The sequence below is a fragment of the Bos indicus x Bos taurus genome, chromosome 25 (genome assembly GCF_003369695.1).
Source record: "Bos indicus x Bos taurus breed Angus x Brahman F1 hybrid chromosome 25, Bos_hybrid_MaternalHap_v2.0, whole genome shotgun sequence".
Taxonomy (NCBI): domain Eukaryota; kingdom Metazoa; phylum Chordata; class Mammalia; order Artiodactyla; family Bovidae; genus Bos; species Bos indicus x Bos taurus.
In genome coordinates this window covers 23,177,401-23,203,135 of record NC_040100.1, presented here as the reverse complement: position 1 = coordinate 23,203,135, position 25,735 = coordinate 23,177,401, and the positions used below count along the sequence as shown (strand labels likewise).

At 36.3% G+C, this 25,735-nt stretch overlaps 1 protein-coding gene across 1 annotated transcript in view; it reads left to right on the top strand.

The window, feature by feature from the left end:
* LOC113883381 (ATP-binding cassette sub-family A member 3-like) overlaps window positions 1-25,735 on the top strand; it is a 211,026-nt gene that overhangs the window by 157,766 nt on the left and 27,525 nt on the right. The window contains 2 exon segments of the mRNA XM_027527055.1: window positions 10,974-11,135; window positions 13,755-13,933. Coding sequence (XP_027382856.1) covers window positions 10,974-11,135; window positions 13,755-13,933 — 341 coding nt within the window.

Sequence of the window (25,735 nt, the reverse complement as noted above, 5' to 3'; positions counted from 1 at the left end):
AACAACAAATATACATTCATCCAACATAGGAGCATCTCACTATATAAGGCAAATGCTAACAGCTGTAAAAGGGAAAATCAACAGTAACACAATAATAGTGTGGCACTTTAACACCCCATTTATACTAATGGACAGATCATCCAGACAGAAATTTAATGAGGAGACACAAGCCTTCAGCTAAATATTAAACCAGATAGACTCATTAATATTTATAGGATATTCTATCTGTAAACAGAAGGATACACTTTCTTCTCAACTGTACAAGGAACAATATTCAGGATAAACCACATCTTGGGTCACAAATCAAGTGTAATAAATTTAAGAAAATTGAAGTCGTTTCAAGCATCTTTTTTGACTGCAATACATGAGATTAGAAATCAATTACAGGGGGAAAAATCTGTAAAAAACACAAACACATGAATAGAAAATAATATTTTACTAAATAATCAATGGATCACTGAAGAAATCAAAGAGGAAATAAAAAATATCTAGAGACAAATGACAACAAAAACACAGTTATCCAAATCCTTTGGGACACAACAAAAGCAGTTCTAAGAGGGAAGTGCATGGCAATACAACCTTATCAGAAAATAAGAAAAATCTCAAATAAATAACCTGAGCTTACATCTAAAGCAACTAGAGAAATAAGAATGTATAAAACCCCAAGTTAGCAGAAGGAAAGAAATCATAAAGATCTCAACAGAAATAAATGAAATAGAGATGATGAAAACAATAGTGAAGATCAATGAAAGTAAAAGCTGGTTCTTTGAAAAGATAAACAAAATTGAGAAACCTTTAGAAAGAAAAAAAGGGATAGGATTCAAATCAATGAAATTAGAAATGGAAAAGAAGCTACAAGAGATACCACAGAAATAACAAAGATCATAAGCGACTACTACCAGCAACTATATGACAATAAAGTGGACAACCTAGGATAAATGGACAAATTCTTAGAAAGATACACCTTCTAAGATTGAACAAGGATGAAATAGAAAATATGAACAGATCAATAATAGGTATAGAAATTGAAAATGTGATTAAACTTCTTCCAACAAACAAAAGTAGACAAGATTGTTTCACAGGAGAATTAACACCTATCCTTTGAAGCTCTTTCAAAAAATTGTATAGGAAGTAATATTAACAGGATCATTCTACAAGGCCAATACCACGATGAGACCAAAATCAGACAAAGATACTACAAAAAAAAATAGGCTAATATCACTGATAAATATAGATGAAAAATTTTTCAACAAAAAAGTAGCAAATAGAATCCAACAGCACATGAAAAGGATCATACACCATGATCAAGTGGACTTGATCTTAGGAATGCAAGTATTTTTTATTATATGCAAATGAATCAATGTGATACACCATATTAACAAATTGAAAAATAAAAAAAAACACTCAATAGATGCAGAAAAAGCTTTTATCAAAATTCAAAGCTCATTAATGATAAAATCTCTCCAGGAAGTGGGTTTGGAGGGAACTTGCTGCTACTGCTAAGTCACTTCAGTCGTGTCCAACTCTGTGCGACCCCATAGACAGCAGCCCACCAGGCTCCCCCGTCCCTGGGGTTCTCCAGGCAAGAACACTGGAGTGGGGTGCCATTGCCTTCTCCAATGCATGAAAGTGAAAAGTCAAAGTGAAGTCGCTTAGTTGTGTCCAACTCTTAGAGACCCCATGGACTGCCGCCTAACAGGCTCCTCCGCCCATGGGATTTTCCAGACAAGAGTACTGGAGTGGGGTGCCATTGCCTTCTCCGTGGAGGGAACTTAGCTAAACATAATAAGGGATATACAGGACAAATGCACAGCAAACATCATTCCCCATGGTGAAAAATTGAAAGTATTTTCTCTAACATCAGGAATAAGACAAGGATGTTCACTCTCAGCACTATATTCAACATAGTACTGGAAGTCCTAGACAAGGCAATCAAAGAATAAAAATAAATAAAAGCAATACAAATTAGAAAAGGAGTATTTGTCTTTCTCTTTCTGACTTGCTTCACTCTGTATAATAGGTTCCATGTTCATCCACCTCATTAGAACTGACTCAAATGTGTTCTCTTTTTATAGCTGAGTAACATTTCATTGTGTATATGTACCACAACTTCCTTATCCATTCATAAGCCAATGGACATCTAGGTTGCTTCCATGTCCTAGCTATTGTAAATAGTGCTCTGATGAACATTGGGGTACATGTCTCTTTCAGTTCTGGTTTCCTCACATTGTATGCCCCACAGTGGGATTGCTAGGTTGTACGGAAGTTCCAAAGAATAGCAAGGAGAGATAAGAAAGCCTTCCTCAGTGATCAAATGAAAATAAAGAGAGGAAAACAACAGAATAGGAAAGAATAGAGATCTGTTCTTCAAGAAAATTAGAGATACCAAGGAAACATTTCATGCAAAGACGGGCACAATAAAGGACAGAAATGGTATGGACCTAACAGAAGCAGAAGATATTAAAAAGAGGTGGCAAGAATACACAGAAGAACTATACAAAAAAGATCTTCATGACCCAGATAACCACGATCGTATGATCACTCACCTAGAGCCAGACATCCTGGAATGGGAAGTCAAGTGGGCCTTAGGAAACATCACTACGAACAAACCTAGTGGAAGTGATGGAATCCCAGCTGAGCTATTTCAAATCCTAAAAGATGATGCTGTTGAAGGGCTCCCCTCAATATGCCAGAAAATTTGGAAAACTTAGCAGTGGTCACAGGATTGGAAAAGGTCAGTTTTCATTCCAATCCCAAAGAAAATCAATACCAAAGAAAGTTCAAGCTCCTGCCCAATTGCATTCATCTCACAAGCTAGAAAAGTAATGCTCAAAATTCTCCAAGCCAGGCTTCAGCAGTATGTGAACTGAGAACTTCCAGATATTCAATCTGGATTTAGAAAAGGCAGAGAAACCAGAGATCAAATTGCCAACATCCATTGTTTCATCAAAAAAGCAAAAAAGTTCCAAAAAATATCTACATTGTTCTATTGACTACTTCAAACCTTTGACTGTGTGGATCACAACAAACTGTGAAAAATCCTTAAAGGGATATGAAAACCAGACAACCTTACCTGCCTCCTGAGAAATCTGTATGCAGCTCAAGAAGCAATAATTAGAACTGGACATGGCTCAATGGACTGGTTCCAAGTTGAAAAGGAGTATGTCAAGGCTGTATATTGTCACTCTGCTTATATAACTTATATGCAGAGTACATGATGTGAAATGTCGAGCTGGATGAAGCACAAGCTGGAATCAAGATTGCCAGGAGAAATATCAATAACCTCAGATATACAGATGACACCACACTTACGGCAAAAAGTGAATAGGAACTAAAGAGCCTCCTGATGAAAATGAAAAAGGAGAGTGAAAAAACCAGCTTAAAACTCAACATTCAAAAAACTAAGATCATGGCATCCAGTCCTATCACTTCATGACAAATAGATGGGGGAACAATGGAAACAGTGACACACTTTAGTTTCTTGGCTCCAAAATCACTGCAGATGGTGACTGCAGCCATGAAATTAAAAGATGCTTGCTCCTTGAAAGAAAAGTTATGACCAACCTAGACAGCATATTAAAAAGCACAGATATTACTTTGCCAACAAAGATCCATCTAATCAAAGCTATGGTTTTCCAGTAGTCATGTATGGATGTGAGAGTTGGACCACAAAGAAAGCTGAGTGCCAAAGAATTGATGCTTTTGAACTGAGGTATTGGAGAACACTCTTGAGAGTCCCTTGGACTGCAAGGAGATCTAACCAATCAATCCTAAAGGAAATCAGTCCTGAATATTCACTGGAAGGACTGATGCTGAAGCCAAAACTCCATTACTTTGGCCACCTGATGCAAAGAACTGACTCATTGGAAAAAACCCTGATTCTGGGAAAGATTGAAGGCAGGAGGAGAAGGTGACGACAGAGGATGAGATAGTCGGATGGCATCACGACTCGATGGACATGAGCTTGAGCAAGCTCCAGGCATTGGTGATGGACAGGGAATCCTGGTGTGCTGCAATCCATGGGATCACAAAGAGTCGGACACCACTGAGCAACTGAACTGAACTGATGGCAGTTCTATATCCAATTTTTAAAGGAATCTCCACACTGTTCTCCATAGTAGTTGTACCAATTTGCATTCCCACCAACAGTGTTAGAGGGTTCCCTTTTCTCCACACCCATTATAGCATTTGTAGACTTTTTGATTATGGCCATTCTAACTGGTGTGAGATGATACCTCATTGTGGTGTTCATTTGCATTTCCCTAATGGGTGATGTTGAGCATCTTTTTTGCCTGTATGTCTTCTTTGGAGAAATGTTTGTTTAGGTCTTCTGTTCACTTTTGATTGGATTTTTCATTTTTTCTATTGAGCTGCATGAGCTGCTTGTATATTTTGGAGATTAATTCTGTGTCAGTTGTTTCATTTGCCATTATTTTCTCCCATTCTGAGGGTTGTCTTTTCATTTTCACCTTCCTTATATTTTCCTTCATTGTGCAAAAGTTTTAAGTTTATTTAGGTCTCATTTGTTTATTTTTGTTTTTATTTCCATTAGTCTGACAGGTGGGTTTAGAGGATCTTGCTGTGATTTATGTCAGAGAATGTTCTGCCTGTGTTTTCCTCTAAGTGTTTTATAGTTTCTGGCCTTCCATTTTGATCTTTAATTCATTTTTATTTGTGTGTGTGTGTGTGTGTGAATGGTATTAGAAAGTGTTCTAATTTCATTATTTTACATGTAGTTGACCAGTTTTCCCAACACCACTAATACTGTATATTAACACATTATATGGAATTTAGAAACATGGTACCGATGATCCTACATGCAGGGCAGCAAAGGAGACATAAATGTAAAGAACAGGCTTTTGGACTCAGTGGGAGAAGGCAAGAATGGGATTATTTGAGAGAATAGCATTGAAACATGTATATTACCATATGTAAAACAGATGACCAGTGCAAGTTTGATGCATGAAGCAGGGCACCCAAAGCTGGTGCTCTGGGACAACCCAGGGGGTCAGGGTGGGAAAGGAGGTGGGAGCGGGGTTCAGGTTAGTGGGGGCACATGTATACTTGTGGCCAATTCATGTTGATGTATGGCCAAAACCATCACAATATTGTAAAGTAATTATCCTAACAATAACCCTGTGTACGAGACAGCAAAAGAGACACTGATGTATAGAACAGTCTTATGTGGGAGAGGGAGAGGGTGGGAAGATTTGGGAGAATGGCATTGAAACATGTAAAATATCATGTATGAAACGAGAAAAAAAAATAAAATAAAATAAATAATTTTTTTAAAAAATAAGTAAAACTGTCACTGCAGATAACAGCATACTATACATAGAAAACCCTAAAGAGACCACCATGAAACTACTAGATCTTATCAATGAACTTGGTATATTTGCAGTATACAAAATTAATAAACATAAATCTCTTGTACTCCTATACACTAAAAATGAAAGACCAGAAAGAGAAATCAAGGAACCGATTCCATTTACCATAGCATCAAGAAGAATAGAACACCTGAATAAATAACTTACCTAAGGAGATAAAAGACCAGTATGCATAAAACTGTGATATTGATGAAAGAAATAAAAGATGACACAAACTGATGGGGAGATATGCCATGTTCTTGGATTGGAAGAACTAATATTGTGAATATAACTATAATACCCAAAGCAATCTGCAGATACAATACAATCCCTAGCATATTTCCAGGGGTGTTTGGCACAAAATAACTTAAAAATTTTTTACAATTTGTATGGAAAAACAAACAAACAGAAAAAAACCAAATAGCTAAAGCAACCCTGAGAAAGAAAAATGGAGCTGGAGGAATCACATCCCTTGACTTCAGACTGTACTGCAATGTTATGGTCATCAAAACAGCATGCTGGTTTGATCTCCTTGCTGTCCAAGAGATTTTCAAGAGTCTTCCTCAGCACCACAGTTCATAAGCATCAATTCTTTGGCACTCAGCCTTCTTTATGGTCCAACTCTAACACTGTACATGAATGCTGGGAAAACTATAGCTTTGACTATACAGACCTTTGACAGCAAAGCGGTGTCTCTGCTTTTTAATACACTGTCTACATTTGTCATAGTTTTTCTTCCAAGGAGCAAGCATCTTTTAATTTCATGGCTGCAGTCCGCCATCCACAGTGATTTTGGAGCCCAAGAAAATAAAATCTGTCACTATTTTCATTTTTTCCCCATCTATTTGCCATGAAGTGATGGGACTGGATGCCATGATCTTAATTTTTTGAATGTTGGATTTTAAGCCAGCTTTTTTACTCTCCTCTTTCATTCTCATCAAGGGGCTCTTTAGTTCCTCTTCACTTCCTTCCATTAAAGTGGTATTATCTGCACATCTGAGTTTGTTATAAAATGTAAATTGTCCCATAAACCATTAAAAAATTAAGTTATTAATTAAAAGTCTTCCTACAAGGAAAATATTAGGCCCATATTGAAGTTTTATGAAACATTCAAAAATGGAATTCTAATTTAATGCAGACCCTTCTAGAGAATAAAGAGGGGAAAAACAGCTTTTCTACCCATTATATGAAAATAGTGTAAGTTTGACAACATAAATGGAAAAGAATAGAAGAAAGGAACATTATAAGATAAAATTACTCATAAATACAGATGCAATATTTTAAACAAAATGCTGGAAACTGAATTCAGTAAACTGTAGAAAAGGTAACTCACTTTGACCAAACTAGATTTTTCCTAGTAAGGACAGCAAGGAGATTAAACCAGTCAATCCTAAGGAATATCACGCTTGAGTATTAATTGGAAGGACTGATACTGAACTGAAGCTCCAATACTATGGCTACCGGATCTGAAGACCCAATACTTGGGAAGATTGAAGGCAGAAGAAGGGGATGAGAGAGGATGAGATGGTTGAATGGCATCACTGATTCAGTAGACATGAGTTTTAGCAAACTCTGGGAGATAGTGAAGGACAGGGAAGCCTGGTGTTCTGCAACTGAGCACATGAACAACAGCAAAAACAATGCAAATGATATACTCTAAATGATAGACTCAGAAAGTATATTAATATAATTCACAATATTAATAAATCAATGAATAAAATATAGATATATGCAAAAATATCATTTAAACATCCAACAATGATTCATTATAACTTTTCTTAATAGCAAAGTAAATACTTCCATAACCTCATAAAAGGAATTTGCAAAAAAAAATGAATATCATACCCAATGCTAAATCATTAAAATGTTCCCTGAAAATCAACATGACATCTAATGTCTTGATTAGTGCAGTAATAGATACAAATTTTTAAAAAAATAGAAAGAAATTAAATTGTCATTACTCAGACATGACATAAAAGTCAAAGTATTATTATTAGTGACATTGAGAATGTATAAAGAGGAAAACCAAAACGGCAGACAGCAATTCTGCTTTTCTCTAGATCCTAGAAAAGGTCTGTTCAGTCATTATGCACAGAACAGCTGCAGTGATTGTTTATCATTTGTGCCCAATCTGGCTGGTTGATAGTCTACTCTTGCTGATTAGTACACATGCTGAGCTGGAAGATAAATATTTTAAAACATTATCCATTACAGCATATTTTTCTGTTTTTTTCTTTTTTCTCACCTCCCTCAAATGGTATCTTTCAACAGTTAACGGGTGAGGAATCATACTACTTTTCTTTATCTGGGAAGATTTTCCTCTGCTCCCTAAAGGTGTACTATATGGAGCAAGACTAATACTTCAGTATATTACATTAGCCACTTATATTTTTATTGAAGTATAAGGGATTTACAATATGCTGGTTACAGGTGAACAGCATAGTGATTCAGTATTTTTGCAGATCATACTCCATTATAGGTTATTAGAAGATAATGGATATAATTCTCTGTGCTCTAGAGTATGTTATTGTTGCTTGTCTCTTATATATGCAGTAGTTTGGTATTTGTTAATACCATAAACCTCGTTTGTCTCTCCTCTTTTCCTTCTGCACTTTGGTAACTACAAGTTTGTTTTCTGTATCCATGAATCTGTTTTTCTTTTGCATATACATTAATTTGTGTTATTTTTCAAATTCCACATATGAGATATATACTGTAGTATTTGTTTTTTTCTGACATTTCACTAACTGAATATTATCAAGGTCCATTCATGTTGCTGCAAATGGCAGAATTCCATTCCTTTTATGACTGAGGTATATAACAATTCCTCTGCTGATGAGTGTTTGGGTTGCCTCTATATCTTGGTTATTGTAACTACTGTTGTCTTGAATGTTGGGGTGCATGCATCTTTTTGAATTAGTGTTTTCTTTTTTTTCTGGATATATACCAGAGAGAGGAATTACTGGATCATACCATAGTTTCATTTGAAGTTTCTTGAGGAACTTCTACACTGTTTTCCACAGTGGCTGCACCGATTTACATTCCCTCCAACAAGGTACAAGGGTTCCCTTCTTCCATATTATCACCATTTATTTGTAGACCTTGATGACAGTCATTCTGACCCATGTGAGGTGACATCTCGTTGTTGTTTAGGTTTGAATTTCTCTAGTTATTAGCAATGTTGAACATCTTTTCAAGTGTCTGTTACCATCTGTATGTCTTCTTTGGAAAAATGTCTATTCAGATCTCCTGCCCATTTTTTTTAATTGAGTTGCTTGTTTTGGGGGATACTGAGTTGAATGAGCTGCTTTTTATATTTTGGATATTAACCCCTTGTCCATTACATCATTTGTAAATATTTTCTCCCATTCCATAGGCTGTATTTTCACTTTGTTGATGGTTTCCTTTTCTGTGAAAAATATTTTAAGTTTAACTAGATCTTATTTATTTTTTATTTCTTTTGTCTCAGGAGTCTGATCCAAGAAAGTACCACAGTGATTCATGTCATAATGTTCAGCATATGTTCTCTTCTAAGAGTTTTATGGTTTCAGATCTTGCATTTAGGTCTTTAAACCATTTGTGGTTTTATTTTTGTATATTGTGTGAGGGAATGTTTTAATTTCACTGTTTAATTTGTGGCTGTCCAGTTTTCTCAATACCACTTGTTGAAGAAACTATCTTTTCTCTTTTGTTCATTCTTGCCTCCTTTGTTGCAGATTAATTGACTGTATGTGCATGGGCTTATTTCTGGGCTTCTTGCCTGTTTTTGTGCCAGTATCACACTGTTTTGATTAGTGTAATTTTGTGGTATAGTCTGAAGTCTGGGAGGGTTATATCTCCAGATTTACTCTTTTATCTCAAAATTGGTTAGGCAACTTGAGATCTTAGTGGTTCCATATGAATTTTAGAATTATTTGTTCTTGTTTTGTGGAAACTGACATTTGATAAGGATTGCACTAAATCTGTAGATTGCTTTGGGTAGTACAACTATATTAATAATATTAATTATTCTAATCCCAGAGCAGGTGATGTCTTTTCATTTCTTTAAATAATTTTTGATTCCCTTTATCAATGTTTTATAGTTTTCAGAGTAGCCTGTTTAAAATCACATAAAAAAATTATAAGGAGTAAATATAACCAAGGAGAAATGACACTTACTACTTTTAGCATGAAATGACACTTACTACTTTTAGCATGCTTTCTTGCTTGGAGAATTTCATGGAGAGAGGAGCCTGGCAGGCTACATTCTATGGGATTGTAAAGAGTCAGACACAACTGAGTGACTAACACTTTCCCGTTTTTCAATACTAAAGTGGCCAGTCAATGTCCAGAATTATTTCTGGCCATCATATTATGTGGGTCTAAACTAATTTTTATCCGCTTTGAACATGCTTGGTGTGACTTAACCACTTGGGAAATTTACATCCTAAGAACCTCATTTATCCTCTATCATCTTTGCTCATCACCTCTCTCTTGTCAGTATCTTACAAATATTTTTTGCTCAGACATATTTTATCCTCATTCCCAATTATCTGAACTCAATCTTGAAGTCTTAATATCTTAACTACTTTTATATTTACTCATGTATGTTCATCAACTATTACACTTATGGGCTTCCCTGGTAGCTCAGCTGGTAAAGAATCCGCCTGCAATGCAAGAGACCCCAGTTTGATTCCTGGGTCAGGAAGATCCCTTGGAGAAGGATAGGCTACCCACTCCAGTATTCTTGGGCTTCCCTTGTGGCTCAGTCAATAAAGAATCTGCCTGCAATTGCAGGAGATCTGGGTTCAATCCCTGGATTGGGAAGATCCCCTGGAGAAAGGCACGCCTACCCACTTCAGTATTCTTGCCTGCAGAATCCCCATGGACAGAGGAGCCTGGTGGGCTGCAGTCCATGGGGTTTCAAAGAGTGGTCACTAAGCACACAGCACGTTATACATATTAATTTAATATTTAGAGAAATCTCAGTTGTAGGGCTTCCCTTGTGGCTCAGATGTTAAGGAATCTGTCTGCAATGCAGGAGATCTGGGTTTGATTCCTGAGTTGGAAAGATCCTCTGGAGAAGAGAATTGCTACCCATTCCAGTATTCTTGCCTGGAGAATTCCATGGACAGAGGAGCCTGCTGGGCTCCAGTCCACAGGATCAAAAAGAATTGGACATGACTGAGCAACTAAGCGTGAACACACAGTTAGCTTTAAGTTTGGTTCTTTGAAAATATACCTCCTTTCAACTTTTAAAATGTTCCTCTATCTCTTTCTCATTGTTGAGTATGAGGCTAATTTCTCATTATGACTATTTTTATTGATCATATAGGATAAGAGACATGAGAAATAATCAATATGAGTTTACTGTTCACATCAAGTGACAGAAGAGAGATAATATGGACGTCAGCTTTCCCAAAAGGATTTTCCAGTTTTGTAATTACCATCACAAACTACACTACAAGATATCAGAGACAGTATACTTAGTGGCAAGAGATTTACAAGGATGATAATATGGCTTTGTAATTTTCTCAGTTTAGTTTGATCAACTTAGGGAGATTTTGCTTTCCTGGGACAGTTCATTTCATATAAACCATGCTAATGTTATTATCTTTTTAAACACAGGTGAAGAAGCTGCTTCTAAAAGCCTCCTGCTTAATGCAATGATGGTGTTACCTATACATAATTTTGGGATGAGCATCAGCCGGCATTATGATATCCAGCACACAAAATTTGCATGTACCTCAAAGGAAAAGGTTTCTTCCGTTATGAATTGTAGTAAAGCAGGTAAGTATCTTGGGCTACCCAAGGCTCATCAGAGTTAAAACTAGTCAATTAATTATTGCATGTGAATAGCGACATTATTTTGAATCTTTACAGTTATTCAAGTTTTGTGCTATTCTCTCTTTGGACTAAAGCTTATACAAAATTGAATAACTTATTCTATTATACAGCTTGTACAAGTTAGAGCTAAGATTCACTACTCATATGCATAATGCATTTTTCTCATGAGAAATGATAGCCATGGATGAATGCATTAAGAAAATGGGGTGTATATGTAATGGAATATTATTTATCCACAAATGAGGAGGAAATCTTGCCATTTGAGACATTACAGATATACCTTGAAAGCATTATGCCTAGTGAAATAAGTCAAACAGAGAAAGATGAATATCATATTATTTCACTTACATGTGGAGTCTTTAAAAAAAACTCATGAATAACAAACTGATGGTTGCAAGAGGTGGAGGATGTGAGGTTGGGCAAAATGGGAGAAGGGATTTAAAAGGTACAAACTTCCAGTTATAAAATAAATAACTCATGGGGATGTAATGTACAGAATGATAAATATAGATATTTATACTGAATTGTATAATTGAAAGTTGCTAAGAGAGTATATATTAAAAGTTCTCATCACACACAAAAAAGCAAAAGTATGTGTAGTGATGGATATTAATAAGTCTTATCGTGGTGATCATTTCTCAACATATACAAATATCAAATTATTATGTTATATACCTGAAACTAATGTTATATATTAATTATATCTCAATTCTAAAAATACTGAAGAAATTCATGCCAAGAGATATCATAATTAAACTTTGAAAACTAGAGAAAAGCAGCTATAGAAAAAAATGATACCTTATCCATAAAGGCAAAACAATTCCTCTCATTTATAGATTTCTCATCAGAGAGCATAAACACCAAAAGAAGCAGCACATTATTTTCAAGTAAATAAAAAACTGTCTACTCAAAACTTCATATAGGTAGGAAATAACTTTCAAGAATGAAGGGGAAATCAAGACATTTTCAGATGAAGAATATATAAATTTGTCACCTCTAGAAGTCCTGAAAGAATGGCTCTAGAGATTCTGTAAACATAAATGATTGAAGAAAGAATTTTGAAGCATCAAGAAAAAACAGTGAAAAAAATAAAAATATGGTGGACACTATATCTGCTCTTGAGTTTTCTCAAGTTTGGTGGTTAAAGCAAAAATGGTAACAGTGTATGATAATGTTCTCAGTGTATATAGTGGGGATATTTAAGACGGTAATAAATGGGGGTGTTAAAGAGATATAAATCATGGAAATGTTTTTTACACTTCACTCAGACTGGTAAAAAGAAGAACATCATGATTCTGAAAGTTATGTATGCATAAAGTAATGTCTCGAGTGATAACTACAAAAAGTATGTCCAGTGATAAATGGGCTTCCCACGTGACGTTAGTGGTAAAGAACCCACCTGCCAATGCATGAGACTTAAGAGATTCAGGTTTGATCCCTGGGTCAGGAAGATCTCCTGGATGAGGACATCACCACCCACTCCAGTATTCTTGCCTGGAGAATCTTCACGGACAGAGGAGCTTGGCGGGCTACACTCCACAAGGTCACAAAGAGTCAGGCACGATGGAAATGACTCAGCAGACATGCACGCATGTACAATTATAAACTAGAAGGAAAGAGCGAAAGAAAGGAAGAAAGTAAAAGAGAAAAGAAAAAATATGACTCAGTTGAAGTTTAAAACTGGGTGAAAAATATTGCTTGTTATATAGATATTTTCAGTTTCTAAAAATTCAATGAGTCCTATACTTAGGTGGATTTCCATGTATGTATATCATATATTAATATGAAGTTTTTTAAAAGTAAAAAAGAAATTTGATCTTTACTGCTTTTATGAATCTACTGCTTTCACTATCATGAATTCAAAACCTTGTAATTATAAAGTTTTCTCATAAGTAATTGGAAAAGTACCAGCTCTTAGGCATTTACAACTGAAGTTTAAATGTTAAGTTACAACTAACTTTTAAACTTTAACCTTTAACTCTTATAGGTTAAAGTGTATATGTAGCACACTACCAGGTGATTCTTCTGCTCCTGCTCCAATTTTCAAACCTCTATCTATTTTCAGAGAAAATAATATTTGAGGGCAAGGAGAGTCTCTGCTACTACCCAGTACTCTGATTACTGTGAGTGGGCATTCACCCAATGATTCTGACCATCTATGTTGGGAATGGATGCCTAGAACTATAGCAAGACAAAGTTCATGCAATTAAAGGCTTTGCCTCCATTAATGGATTTTGAGGGCTCAGCTAGTAAAGAATATGCCTGCAATGCAGGAGACCTGGATTCAATCCCTGGGTTGGGAAGATCCCTAGAGAAGGGAAAGGCTACCCACTCCATTATTCTGGCCCGGAGAATTCCATGGACTGTATAGATTTTGGACTGTAACAGATTTTGAAATATTTTCAATGACATGCAAAGTTATTTAAACATACAATTAAATACGTTAATTTTGAGCTTGTTTGATAACCATTCCTTAGTGCTTCCTATTTGTTGACTTTTTAAAGTTTGCTCATTGAGTTAACTTTTAAAGTAAGTCCATATTTTATTTGTTGTTGTCATCAGTAACTGAGCGTAGTATATATACCTTGGAATATGATGCAGTTGGAAGATACTTACTTGCAATGGCTGTCACAGGACTTCTTTTCCTCCTCTTGATATTCCTTCTGGAGACCACCTTGTGGAAAGTGAAAACCTTTGTGTTTCGCTACATTTTGTTTGGTATCTTCAAAAAATCCAATAAGGTAAGTAACTTATTGAATCAGAGATATTTCTAAGACCAAAAGCGGTCTCTATCTGCCTAACCTCATTACTAAGATATAGGAATATAAATCACTCCATGTTGCCTGGGATCGATATGAATCAAAGATGTTTATCATAATTTGAATTTTGGTTTCTAAACATTATGGCCTCTACCAGTCAGAACATGATACTGTAAAATATTTTGATCATAATAGAAAGGTTTCCCATGAACATCTCCTGTGTCAGAAAACCATTCCCTCCCAAAGTTGCTTATTCACCCTAACTTGATCCCTGCATAGTTCTAATAAACTCCCAAGTGATATTGATTCTGTTGGCCTACAGAATGCATATTTAACAGCACATCTCTATTGCAGTTGCTTTCAAATGTTGGTATTTGTCAAAATCTCCTGGACTCTTTCTTAAAGTACAAAATTATGGTCTCTGTTCTACTGCTAAATAAAAAGTCTATATAGAAAAATCAGCTGTATATCTATATATAAGCCACAAACAAAAAGCTAAATATAAAATTATGTCATTTGAATAGCATAAAAACATTCAAATGGTGTTATTTGAATTAAAAAATAAAAATACCCAGGAATAAATCTAACATAAGTTATGTAAGACATTTTCATGGAATATTACAAAAAAAACAATTGAAATATTAAAGAAGACCTATCTAAATGAAGAAATATACCATGTTCTTGCTTTGGAAAACCCAATCATGGGGAGATGACAATTTTCCCTAAATTAATCTAAAGATTTAATGCTATCCCAATCAAAATCCTGTGTGTGTGTGAGTGTGTGTGTGCGCGCACACACGCACGCACGCAGAATGATCATCTGATCAGTTGATTCTAAAGTTTACATGGAAATGTAAAGTGATTTAAAAATGTACACAGAAATGCAAAATGTTAAGGATCTCCAAGGAAATATTGAGAAAGAATAAATATGGTAGACATATACTACCATATATGTGTTTTTTAAACTATAGTAACTAAGACAGAGAAATAGAGCAATGTAACAGAAAGAATAATTTTTTCTTAAAGTTTGGTTATCTGCATAAGCTCAGATTTTTAGAAATGCAGCTTTTCAGGCCCCATCCCTGACCTACTAAACCAGAAGATTTGGAGTTGGAACCCATTATTCTTGTTTTAACGAGCCACTCAAGTAATTCTGTGCATGCTAAAGTTTGAGAACAATGGAATAAAATGTCTAGAAATAGATGCACAAATATGACAGAATTGACACAAAATGCAGTGAAGAGAGGATGTTCATCTCAATTAATGATGCCGATTCAAATGGATTTCCATAAGCACATAATGAACTTTGATTCCCATCTTACTTCATACAGGTTGGTTTTAGTTTACAACTTTTCTACATCTAAATGTGAAAGATAAAGCAATAAAGCTTTCAGAACAAAAACATAGCAAATATAACCATGATAGTGAAGGCATAATCATCAAAAGACATCATTAAATGAGTCAAAAGGCAAGTCACACAAAGGAAAACTATTTTGAATTGAAAACTACTAATAAAATTGGCAGAAAACCCAATTTTAAAATAAGCAAAAGACTTGAACACTGACTTTACAAAAATGAAGATACAAATATCCGGTCAATTAGTTCAGTCGCTCAGTCATGTCTGACTCTTTGTGACCCCATGAATCAGAGCACACCAGGCCTCCCTGTCCATCAACAACTCCTGGAGTTTATTCAAACTCATGTCCATCGAGTTGGTGATGCCATCCAGCCATCTCATCCTCTGTCGTCCCCTTCTCCTCCTGCCCCCAATCCCTCCCAGCATCAGGGTCTTTTCCAATGAGTCAACTCTTCGCATGAGGTGGCCAAAGTATTGCAGTTTCAGCTTTACCATCCGTCCTTCCAATGAACACCCAGGACTGATCTCCCCTAGAATGGTCTGGTTGGATCTCCTTGCAGTCCAAGGGACTCTCAAGAATCTTATCCAACACCACATTCAAAAGCATCAATTCTTCGGCACTCAGCTTTCTTCACAGTCCAACTCTCACATCCATACATGACCACAGGAAAAACCATAGCCTTGACTAGACAAACCTTTGTTGGCAAAGTAATGTCTCTGCTTTTGAATATGCTCTCTAGGTTGGTCATAACTTTACTTCCAAGGAGTAAGGGTCTTTTAATTTCATGGCTGCAATCATCATCTGCAGTGATTTTGAAGCCCCCCAAAATAAAGTTTGACACTGTTTCCACTGTTTCCCCATCTATTTCCCATGAAGTGATGGGACTAGATGCCATGATCTTAGTTTTCTGAATGTTGAGTTTTTAGCCAACTTTTTCACTCTTCTCTTTCATTTTCATCAAGAGGCTTTGTAGTTTCTCTTCACTTTCTGCCATAAGGGTGGTATCATCTGCATATCTGAGGTTATTGATATTTCTCCTGGCAATCTTGATTCCAGCTTGTGTTTCTTCCAGTCCACTGTTTCTCATGATGTACTCTGCATATAAATTAAATAAGCAGGGTGACAATATACAGCCTTAACATACTCCTTTTCCTATTTGGAACCAGTCTGTTGTTCCATGTCTAGTTCTAACTGTTGCTTCCTGACCTGCATATGGGTTTCTCAAGAGGCAGGTCAGGTGGTCTGGTATTCCCATTTCTTGAAGAGTTTTCCACAGTTTATTGTGATCCACACAGTCAAAGGATTTGGTATAGTCAATAAAGCAGAAATAGATGCTTTTTTGGAACTCTCTTGCTTTTCCCATGATCCAGCGGATGTTGGCAATTTGATCTTTGGTTCCTCTGCCTTTTCTAAAACCAGCTTGAACACGTGGAAGTTCATGGTTCACATATTGCTGAAGCCTGGCTTGGAGAATTCTGAGCATTGCTTTACTAGCGAGAGCATATGTAAATGAATAACATCAACAGTCATTGGTAAATGCAAAGAATGCCACTGAGAGATACCACAGTATACATGTAAATATACTAAGTGTTGAAGAAACAGTACAACTGGAGCCATCAAACATTGATGTTGGGAATATAAACTGATATTCCATTAGAAAATTGTCTGGCATTATCTTCAGGAGTCAGATAAAGATAGCAGAATAAGAGTTTACTTGTTCCCAGAGAAATGCCAAAACCACATCTACAACTGTCTCCAATAGTAACCTAAAGACTAGCAGAACAAAATTCATATTGTTAAGGATATATAGAAAAGGCCACATCAAGATGGGTAGGAGGGGCAGAGATGTGGACTAGCCAGAACCCACAGGAGGAATATTACCCCAAGAAGTAATATTCAAGGAGGGAGGGGTTCAAGCTCCACATCAGGCTCACCAGCCCAAAAGACCTGCACTGGGAAGATAAGTCCCCATAATGTCTGACTTTGAGAATTGGTGGGGTTTATAACCAGGAGAACCAGTAGGCTGTGGGAAATCAAAACTCCCCTTGTGAAGAGCTTGTATGCAATTTCAACTTTCTCCATGTCCCAGCACTGAGGATTTGCAAAGCACCTGGATCATATAAGAAGGAAATTAATTGATTAATTTAAGGGCATATGCCAAAGGGTAAGATCTGGTGGAACTATCTCAAAGAACAGAAGTGCTAGTGGATGTCATATATTTTTAGTCTCCTTCTACTTAGCTGATCCATTGTTGGTGGGGATCATTTCTGTAATTCTCCAGATATATAACTAACATTGTGTGCCACACCCCAGCCTTATGCTAAGTGCCAGCCCAGCCCAACCCAGTTCCCCTGCTCAGTCCTCAAAGTGGCTCTCACTCCACCCTACCTGGCACCGCTCCAAATCATCTCCATTTCCTGGAGACCAGCCCTACACACTAGCACACCTACAATGGTCACAGCTGGGCCTCACAACCAGCCATACTGAGGGGCAATCCTGCTCACAAGCACACCTACAGTAGTTGTGACCAGGTCTCAGACAGTTGGGATGGGGACCAACCAGTCTGCAAGGGCATTGCAGCAGCTACCAAGCCATGCAGCATGCCTGCAGGAATTGTGGCCCAATCACAACAGAAAGGCACTCTGGTATACATAAAGATACCCCTAGAGCACCTGGCCCTGATGACCAGGGGGAGTTGTTCCACTGCAATTCATTGTACACCAGTGGTCTACATAACACCACTCTTTCAAGACCTAGTGCTATATCTGATATACCCAACACATAGAAACAAACAGAGAATGAGGCAAAATGCAGAGACTACACGACAAAACCTCATAAAACAAAAGTAATAAAAAAAAAGCAAGACAAAGCCTCATAAAAAGAACTAAATGAAACAAAAATAAACAATTATTAGATAAAGAATTCAAAGAAATAGTCATGAAAATCTTCACCAAACTCAGAAGAATGGAGGAAATCAGTAAGCTTCAACAAAGAGTTAGAAAATATAAAAAAGAAGCAGTCAGAACTTCAGAATACAATAATAAATGAAAATACACTTGAGTAACTTAACAGCACATTAGAGGATGCAGAAGAATGGATCAACAATCTAGAAGACCGAGTAGTAGAAATCACCCAATTGGAATAGCAAAAAAGAAAAAAGAATTTTTTAAAAATGAGGGCAGTTTAAGGGACCTCTGAGAAAACATTAAGCATAATAATATTTACATTATAGGGATTACAGGAGGAGAATTAGGGGGCAGAAACTCTATCTGAAGAAATAATGGCTGAAAATGTTTCTAAATTATTGAAGGAAACAGACATCCAAGTGCAAGAATCACAGAGTCCCAAACAAGATGAACCGAAAGACATTCATGCCAAAATACATTTTACTTAATATAACAAAAATTAAAACTGAAGAGTCTTAAAGGCAGCAAGGAAAAAAAAACTCATTACATACAAGGGAACCACCGTAAGATTATCAACTGATTTTTCAGCAGAATCTTTACAGGTAGGTAGAGACTGATGCTATATATTCAAAGTACTGAAAGAAAAAAAAAAAAAAAAAAAACCAATAATACTCTACCTGGCAAGAATTCATTCAGAATTCAAGGAGAGAGAGTTTCCCAAAGAAGCAAAAGTTAAAGGAGTTTATCACCACTAAACAAGCCTTACAAGAAATAGTAAAAGAGACTTCTTCAGGTAGAAAAAACAGAAAACGCCATAACTAGAAAAGGAAAATCATGAAAGGAAAAATGTTGCTAGTAAAAGAAAACATACAGTAAAGACAGTGGATCAACCACCTATAACAATAGTATGAATATTAAAGACAAAAGCAGTAAAATGGTATCTAAAGCAATTAATTGTGCAATATACAAAATTAAAAGATGCAAAATGTGACATCAAAAACATAAAATGTGGGACATGATTGTACTTTTAAAACATATTTGAACTCAAGTGATCATCAACTTAGGCTGCTATATACATAGGTTGTTACATAAAAACCTCATGGTAAACGCAAACAAAAAAGGCTGTAATAGATACACAAAATTTAAAAAGAAGAAATGTAGACATAGCGCTAAAGAAAGTCATCAGATTACAAGGAAAGAGAACAAGAAAGAATCAGAGAATTAAACAGAAAACAACTAATGAAACAGCAATAAGTAAATACTGTCAATAATTACTTTGAATATAAATGGAATAAATATTACAATCAAAAGACACAGAGTAGTTGACTGGATTATTTTTTAAAGACCCATGTGTATGCAACCTTCAAAGACTTACTTCAGAGAGAAAGATATATACATACTGAAAGAGAATTGATGGAAAAGATTTTCCACGCAAATGAAAAGGAAGCTGTGGTAGCAATGATTATATATTTTTAAAATTTACTTTAAAACAAACACTGTACTGAGATGAAACGGTCATTACATAATTATAGAGTGATCAATACAATAAAAAGATATAACATTTGCAAATATCTATGTACCTAACAAAGGAATACAGGTATAAAGCAAGATAATGCCAGTTGTATAAAACTAGAAGAGGACTTTAACACCCCACTTGTTTTAATAGATAGACTATCCAGAAAGAAAATCAATGAGAAAACATTCTTTTGGGTTGGCCAAAAATGTTCCTTTGGGTTTTCCAATAGCATCTTATGGAAAAACATAAATGAAATTTTTGGCCAACACAATACTTAAACAACAGGCAAGTTTGGCCTTGGAGTACAAAATGAAGAAGGGAAAAGGTTATCAGACTTTTGCCAAGAGTGCACTGGTCATAGCAAACACTCTCTTTCAACAACACAAGAGACGATTATACATGGGCATCACCCATCTGGTCAATACTGAAATCAGATTGATTATATTATTTGCCGCCAAAGATGGAGAAGCTCTAAACAGTTAGCAAAAACAAGACTGGGAGCAGACTATGGTTCAGATCATCAACTCTTTGTTATAAAGTTCACACTAAATTAAAGAAAGCAGGGAAAACCACTAGGCCCTTCAGGTATGACCTAAACTAAATTCCTTACAATAATACAGTGTAAGTGACAAATAGATTCAAGGGATTAGATCTGATAGAGTGCCTGGAGAACTATGGATGGAGTTTCGTAATGTTGTTCAGGAGGCAGTGATTAAAACCACCCCCCGAGAAAAAGAAATTCAACAAGGCAAAATGGTTATCTGAGGAGGCCTTACAAATAGCTGAGAAAAGAAGAGAAGTGAAAGGCAAAGAGGAAAGGAAAGATATACCCAACTGAATCCAGATTTCCAAAGAATAGCAATGAGAGATAAGAAAGCCTTCCTAAGTGAACAATGCAAAGAAATAGAGGAAAACAATAGAATGGAAAAGACTAGACATCTCTTCAAGAATATGACAAATGCCAAGGGAAATTTAATGCAAAGATGGGCACAATAAGACAGTAATGGTATGGGCCTAACAGAAGCAGAAGATGGGCGATGCCAAAGAATGTTCAAACTACTACAGAAGTGCACTCATTTCACATGCTAGCAACGTCATGCTCAAAATCCTCCAAGCTAGCCTTCAACAGTATGTAAACTTAGAATTTCCAGATATACAAGCTGGACTTAGAAAAGGCGGGGGAACCAGAGACCAAACTGCCAACATCTGTTGGATCATAGAAAAAGCAAGAGAATTCCAGAAAAAACATCTACTACTGCTTCATTGACTATGCTAAAGCCTTTGATTATGTGGATCACAAAAAACTGGGAAATTCTTAAAAATATGGGAATACCAGACCACCTTACCTGCCTCCTGAGAAACCCGTATCAGGTCAAGAAACAGTTAGAACTGTACATGGAACAGAAGACTAATTCAAAATTGGAAAAGGAGTATGTCAAGGCTCTATATTGTCACCTTGCTTATTTAACTTATACGCAGACTACATCCAACGAAATGCCAGACTGGATGAAGCACAAGCTGGAATCAAGTTTGCCAGGAGGAATATCAGTAACCTAAGGTATGCAGATGACACCACACTTACGGCAGAAAGTGAAGATGAACTAAAGAGCCTCTTGATGAATGTGATAAAGGAGAGTGAAAAAGCTGGCTTAAAAGTCAACATTCAAAAAACTAATATCATGGCATCTGGTCCTATCACTTCATGGCAAATAGATGGGGAAACAATGGAAACAGTGATAGATTTTATTTTCTTGAGTTCAAAAATAACTTCAGATGGTGACTGCAGCCATGAAATTAAAAGACATTTGCTCCTTGGAAAATAAGCTATGACAAACCTAGACAGTGTATTTAAGAGCAGAGACATTACTTTGCTGACAAAAATTTCTATAGTCAAAGCTATGGTTTTTCCAGTAGTCATGTACAGATGTGCGAGTAGGGCCATCAATAAGGTTGAATGCCAAAGAATTGATGTTTTTAAACTGTGGTGTTGGAGAAACTGTTGAGAGTCCCTTGGTCTGTGAGGAGATCAAACCTAAAAAAAATCAACCCTCAATATTCATTGAAAGCACTGAAGCTGAACTTCTAATACTTTGGCCACCTGATGCAAAAGTCCAACTCACTGGGAAAGACCTTGATGCTGGGAAAGATAGAATGCAAGGGGAGAAGAGGACAAAAGAGGATGAGATGGTTGGATGGCATCACCAACTCAATGGACCTGAGTTTGAGCAAGCTCCAAGAGATGGTGGACAAGGAGCCTGGCATGCTGCTGTCCATGGGGTTGCGAAGTGTCGGACACAACTGAGCAACTGAACAACAACAAATACTTAAATGACAGCCTAGATCAGGTTGATTTAATAGATATATATGAAATATCCCACTTCAACAGAATTCCCCTTCTTTTCAGGTTCACATAGGACTTTTTCACATTAGGCTGCAAAACAAATCTCAGTGAATTTAAGAAGACTGAAATCATGTCAAGCATCTTTTCTGACCACTCTGGTATGAAAATTAAAATGAATTACAAGAAGACAATTATAAAAACCACAAGCATGTGGAAACTAACCAATATGTTGCTAGACATCCAATGGATCAGTGAAGATATCAAGATGAAATAAAATGAAAATGGAAACACAGTGCTCCCAAATATATGGATTGTAGCAAAAGCAGTTCTAAGAAACTTTTTAGTGATATATACCTACCTCAGTAAACAAGAAAAATCTGAAGTAAACAATCCCACCTCACACATAAAAGAACCAGAAAAAGAACAAATGGAGCCCCAAGTTAGTAGAAGAAATGAAATAATAAAGATCAGAGTCAAAATAAATAGAAACTTTAAAAAAGTAGAAATCAATGAAACTAGAAGCTGGCCCTTTGAAAGATAAACAAAAGTGGTAAACATTTAGCCAGATTCATTTTTAAAAACAGAGAGATAAAGTCCAAATGAAATCATAAATAAAAGAAGAGTTACAATGGACACTACAGATACAAAGGTTCGTGAGTTTACTATAAACAATTACACAGTAGCAAACTGGACAATTTTTAAGAAAGGGATAAATTTCTAGAAACACACCATCTCCCAAGACTCAATCAGGAAGATACATAAAATCTTAACAGATCAACACTAATAATGAAATCAAATCAGTATTCAAAATACTCCTAATAAAGTCTAAAAACTAGAGGGAATCACAGGTGAATTCTACCAAATATTCAAAGAGTTAATACCTAGTATTCTCAAACTAGTTCAAATAATTGAAAAGAACACTTCCAAACACAATCCATGAGGCCAGTATTCCCCTGATAGAAAAACCAAAAAGACTACAAAAAAAAGAAATTACAGGCCAATATCCCTGAAGAACATAGATACAAAAATCCTCAACAAAATATTAGCAAACTGAATTCAACAATGCATTAAAAGGATTTTACACATGATCCTTCGTGTGTAAGAATGAATGATGAATTTGGATGGTTCATTATTCATTGAATGAATGAGTGACACATCATTCATTTGTTCAGTATCTGCAAATCAATCAATATTATGCACATGTTAACAAAACCATGGGTAGAAAGACTATGATCACTTCAATAAATGCAGAAGAATCATTTGACAAAATCCAATATCTATTTATGATAAAAACACTCAACAAAGTGGATATAAAGGGGACATATCTAAAATAATAAAAAGGCATTTCATGATAAACACACAGCTAATATCAAACTCAATAATGAAACACTGAAAGCTTTTCCTCAAAAATCAGGAACAAGAAAAGGATGTCCACTTTCACTTCTTGTATTTAACACAATATTGGAAGTCCTAGCCACAACAATCAGACAAGAAAGAGAAATAAAAGTTATCCAAATTGGAAGGGAAATGTGAAACTGTTAGTATCCACAGATGCCACTCTATATACAGAAAATCCAAAACACTATTAAAACTATAATAGACCAAAAACTATCATAACTAATAAATGAATGCAGTAAAGTTGCAGGGTAAAGATGAATACACAGAAATCTGATGCATTTCTAAACATTATAATAATGAACTAACAGAAAGAGAGATTAAGATGGTCAGCAGAAAAAATAAAATGATGCTCAACATCACTAATTTTCAGGGAAATGAAACCAAAATCACATAGCAATATCACTTCATACTAGTTAGATTGGCAAGTGATGATGTGGATAAAGGGAACCCTCAGGTCCACTGTTGGTGGGAATGTAAATTGGTACAGTCAATATAGAAAACAGTATATAAGTTCCTCAAAAAATTAAAAATAGAATTACCATATGATCCAGCAATTCCACTTTCAAATATTTATCTGAAGAAAATGAAAGCACTAATTCTGAAACATACATGCACCGCTATGTTCACTGGTGCATTATTTACAATAGCCAAGGTTTAGAGGCCGTCTGAGGAAACAGTGTCAGATTTTATTTTTGTGGGCTCCAAAATCACTGCAGATGGTGACTGCAGCCATGAAATTAAAAGACGCTTACTCCTTGGAAGTAAAGTTATGACCAACCTAGATAGCATATTCAAAAGCAGAGACATTATTTTGCCAACAAAGGTCCATCTAGTCAAGGCTATGGTTTTTCCAGTGGTCATGTATGGATGTGAGAGTTGGACTGTGAAGAAAGCTGAGCACTGAAGAATTGATGCTTTTGAACTGTGGTGTTGGAGAAGACTCTTGAGAGTCCCTTGGACTGCAAGGAGATCCAACCAGTCCATTCTAAAGGAGACCAGTTCTGGGTGTTCATTGGAAGGACGGATGCTAAAGCTGAAACTGCAATACTTTGGCCACCTCATGCGAAGAGCTGACTCATTGGAAAAGACTCTGGTGCTGGGAGGGATTGGGGGCAGGAAGAGAAGGGGACAACAGAGGATGAGATGGCTGGATGGCATCACTGACTCGATGGACATGAGTTTGGGTGAACTCTGGGAGTTGGTGATGGACAGGGAGGCCTGGCGTGCTGCAATTCATGGAGTTGCAAAGAGTCAGACGTGACTGAGCGACTGAACTGAACTGAAGTGTCCATCAATAAATGAATGGATAACAGCTATTATGTACATGTACATATGTCTTCCCAGGTCACGCTAGTGGCAAAGAGCCTGCATCCCAATGCAGGAAACATAAAAGATGTGAGTTCAGTACTCAGGTAAGGAAGATCCCCTGGAGGAGGGCATAAAAACCCACTCCAGTATTCTTGCCTGGAGAATCCCTTGGACTGAGAAGCCTGGAGAACTACAATCCATAGGGACGCAAAGAGTCTGACACAACTGAAGTGACTTAATACACACACACACACACACACACACACACACACACACACACACACAATATATATATTACTCAGCCATAAAAAAGGAATGAAAGTGCCCTATATATACCAAGGTAGATAGTCCTGGAGATCATTATGCTAAGTGAAATGTCAGATTGTCAATGTTGTTGAGTCGCTAAGTCATGTCTGACTCTTTGCGACTGCAAAGACTACAGCACGCCAGGCTCCTCTATACTCCACTGTCTCCTGGAATGTGTTCAAATTCATGTCCATTGAGTCAGTGATGCTATGTAACCATTTTATCCTCTGCTACCCTTGACAGAGGAGCCAGACAGAGGAGCCTGGCATAATACAGTCAGTAGATCACATAAAGAACTTTTGCCTACAATCTTTCCCAACATCAGTCTTTTCCAATGAATTGACTCTACACATCAGGTAGTCAAAATATTGGAGCTTAAGCTTTAGCATCAGTCTTTCAAATGAATATTCAGGGTTTATTACCTTTAGGATTGACTGGTTTGAGCTCCCTGCAGTTCAAGGGACTCTCAAGAGAAAACCATAGCTTTGACTATATGGATCTTCGTGAGCAAAGTAATGTCTCTTTTTTAATATGCTGTCTCAGTTTGTCACAGCTTTTCTTCCAGGGAGCAAGCATCTTTTAATTTCATGGCTACAGTCACCATCTGCAGTGATTTTGGAATCTTAGGAAAGAAAATTGGTCACTGCTTCC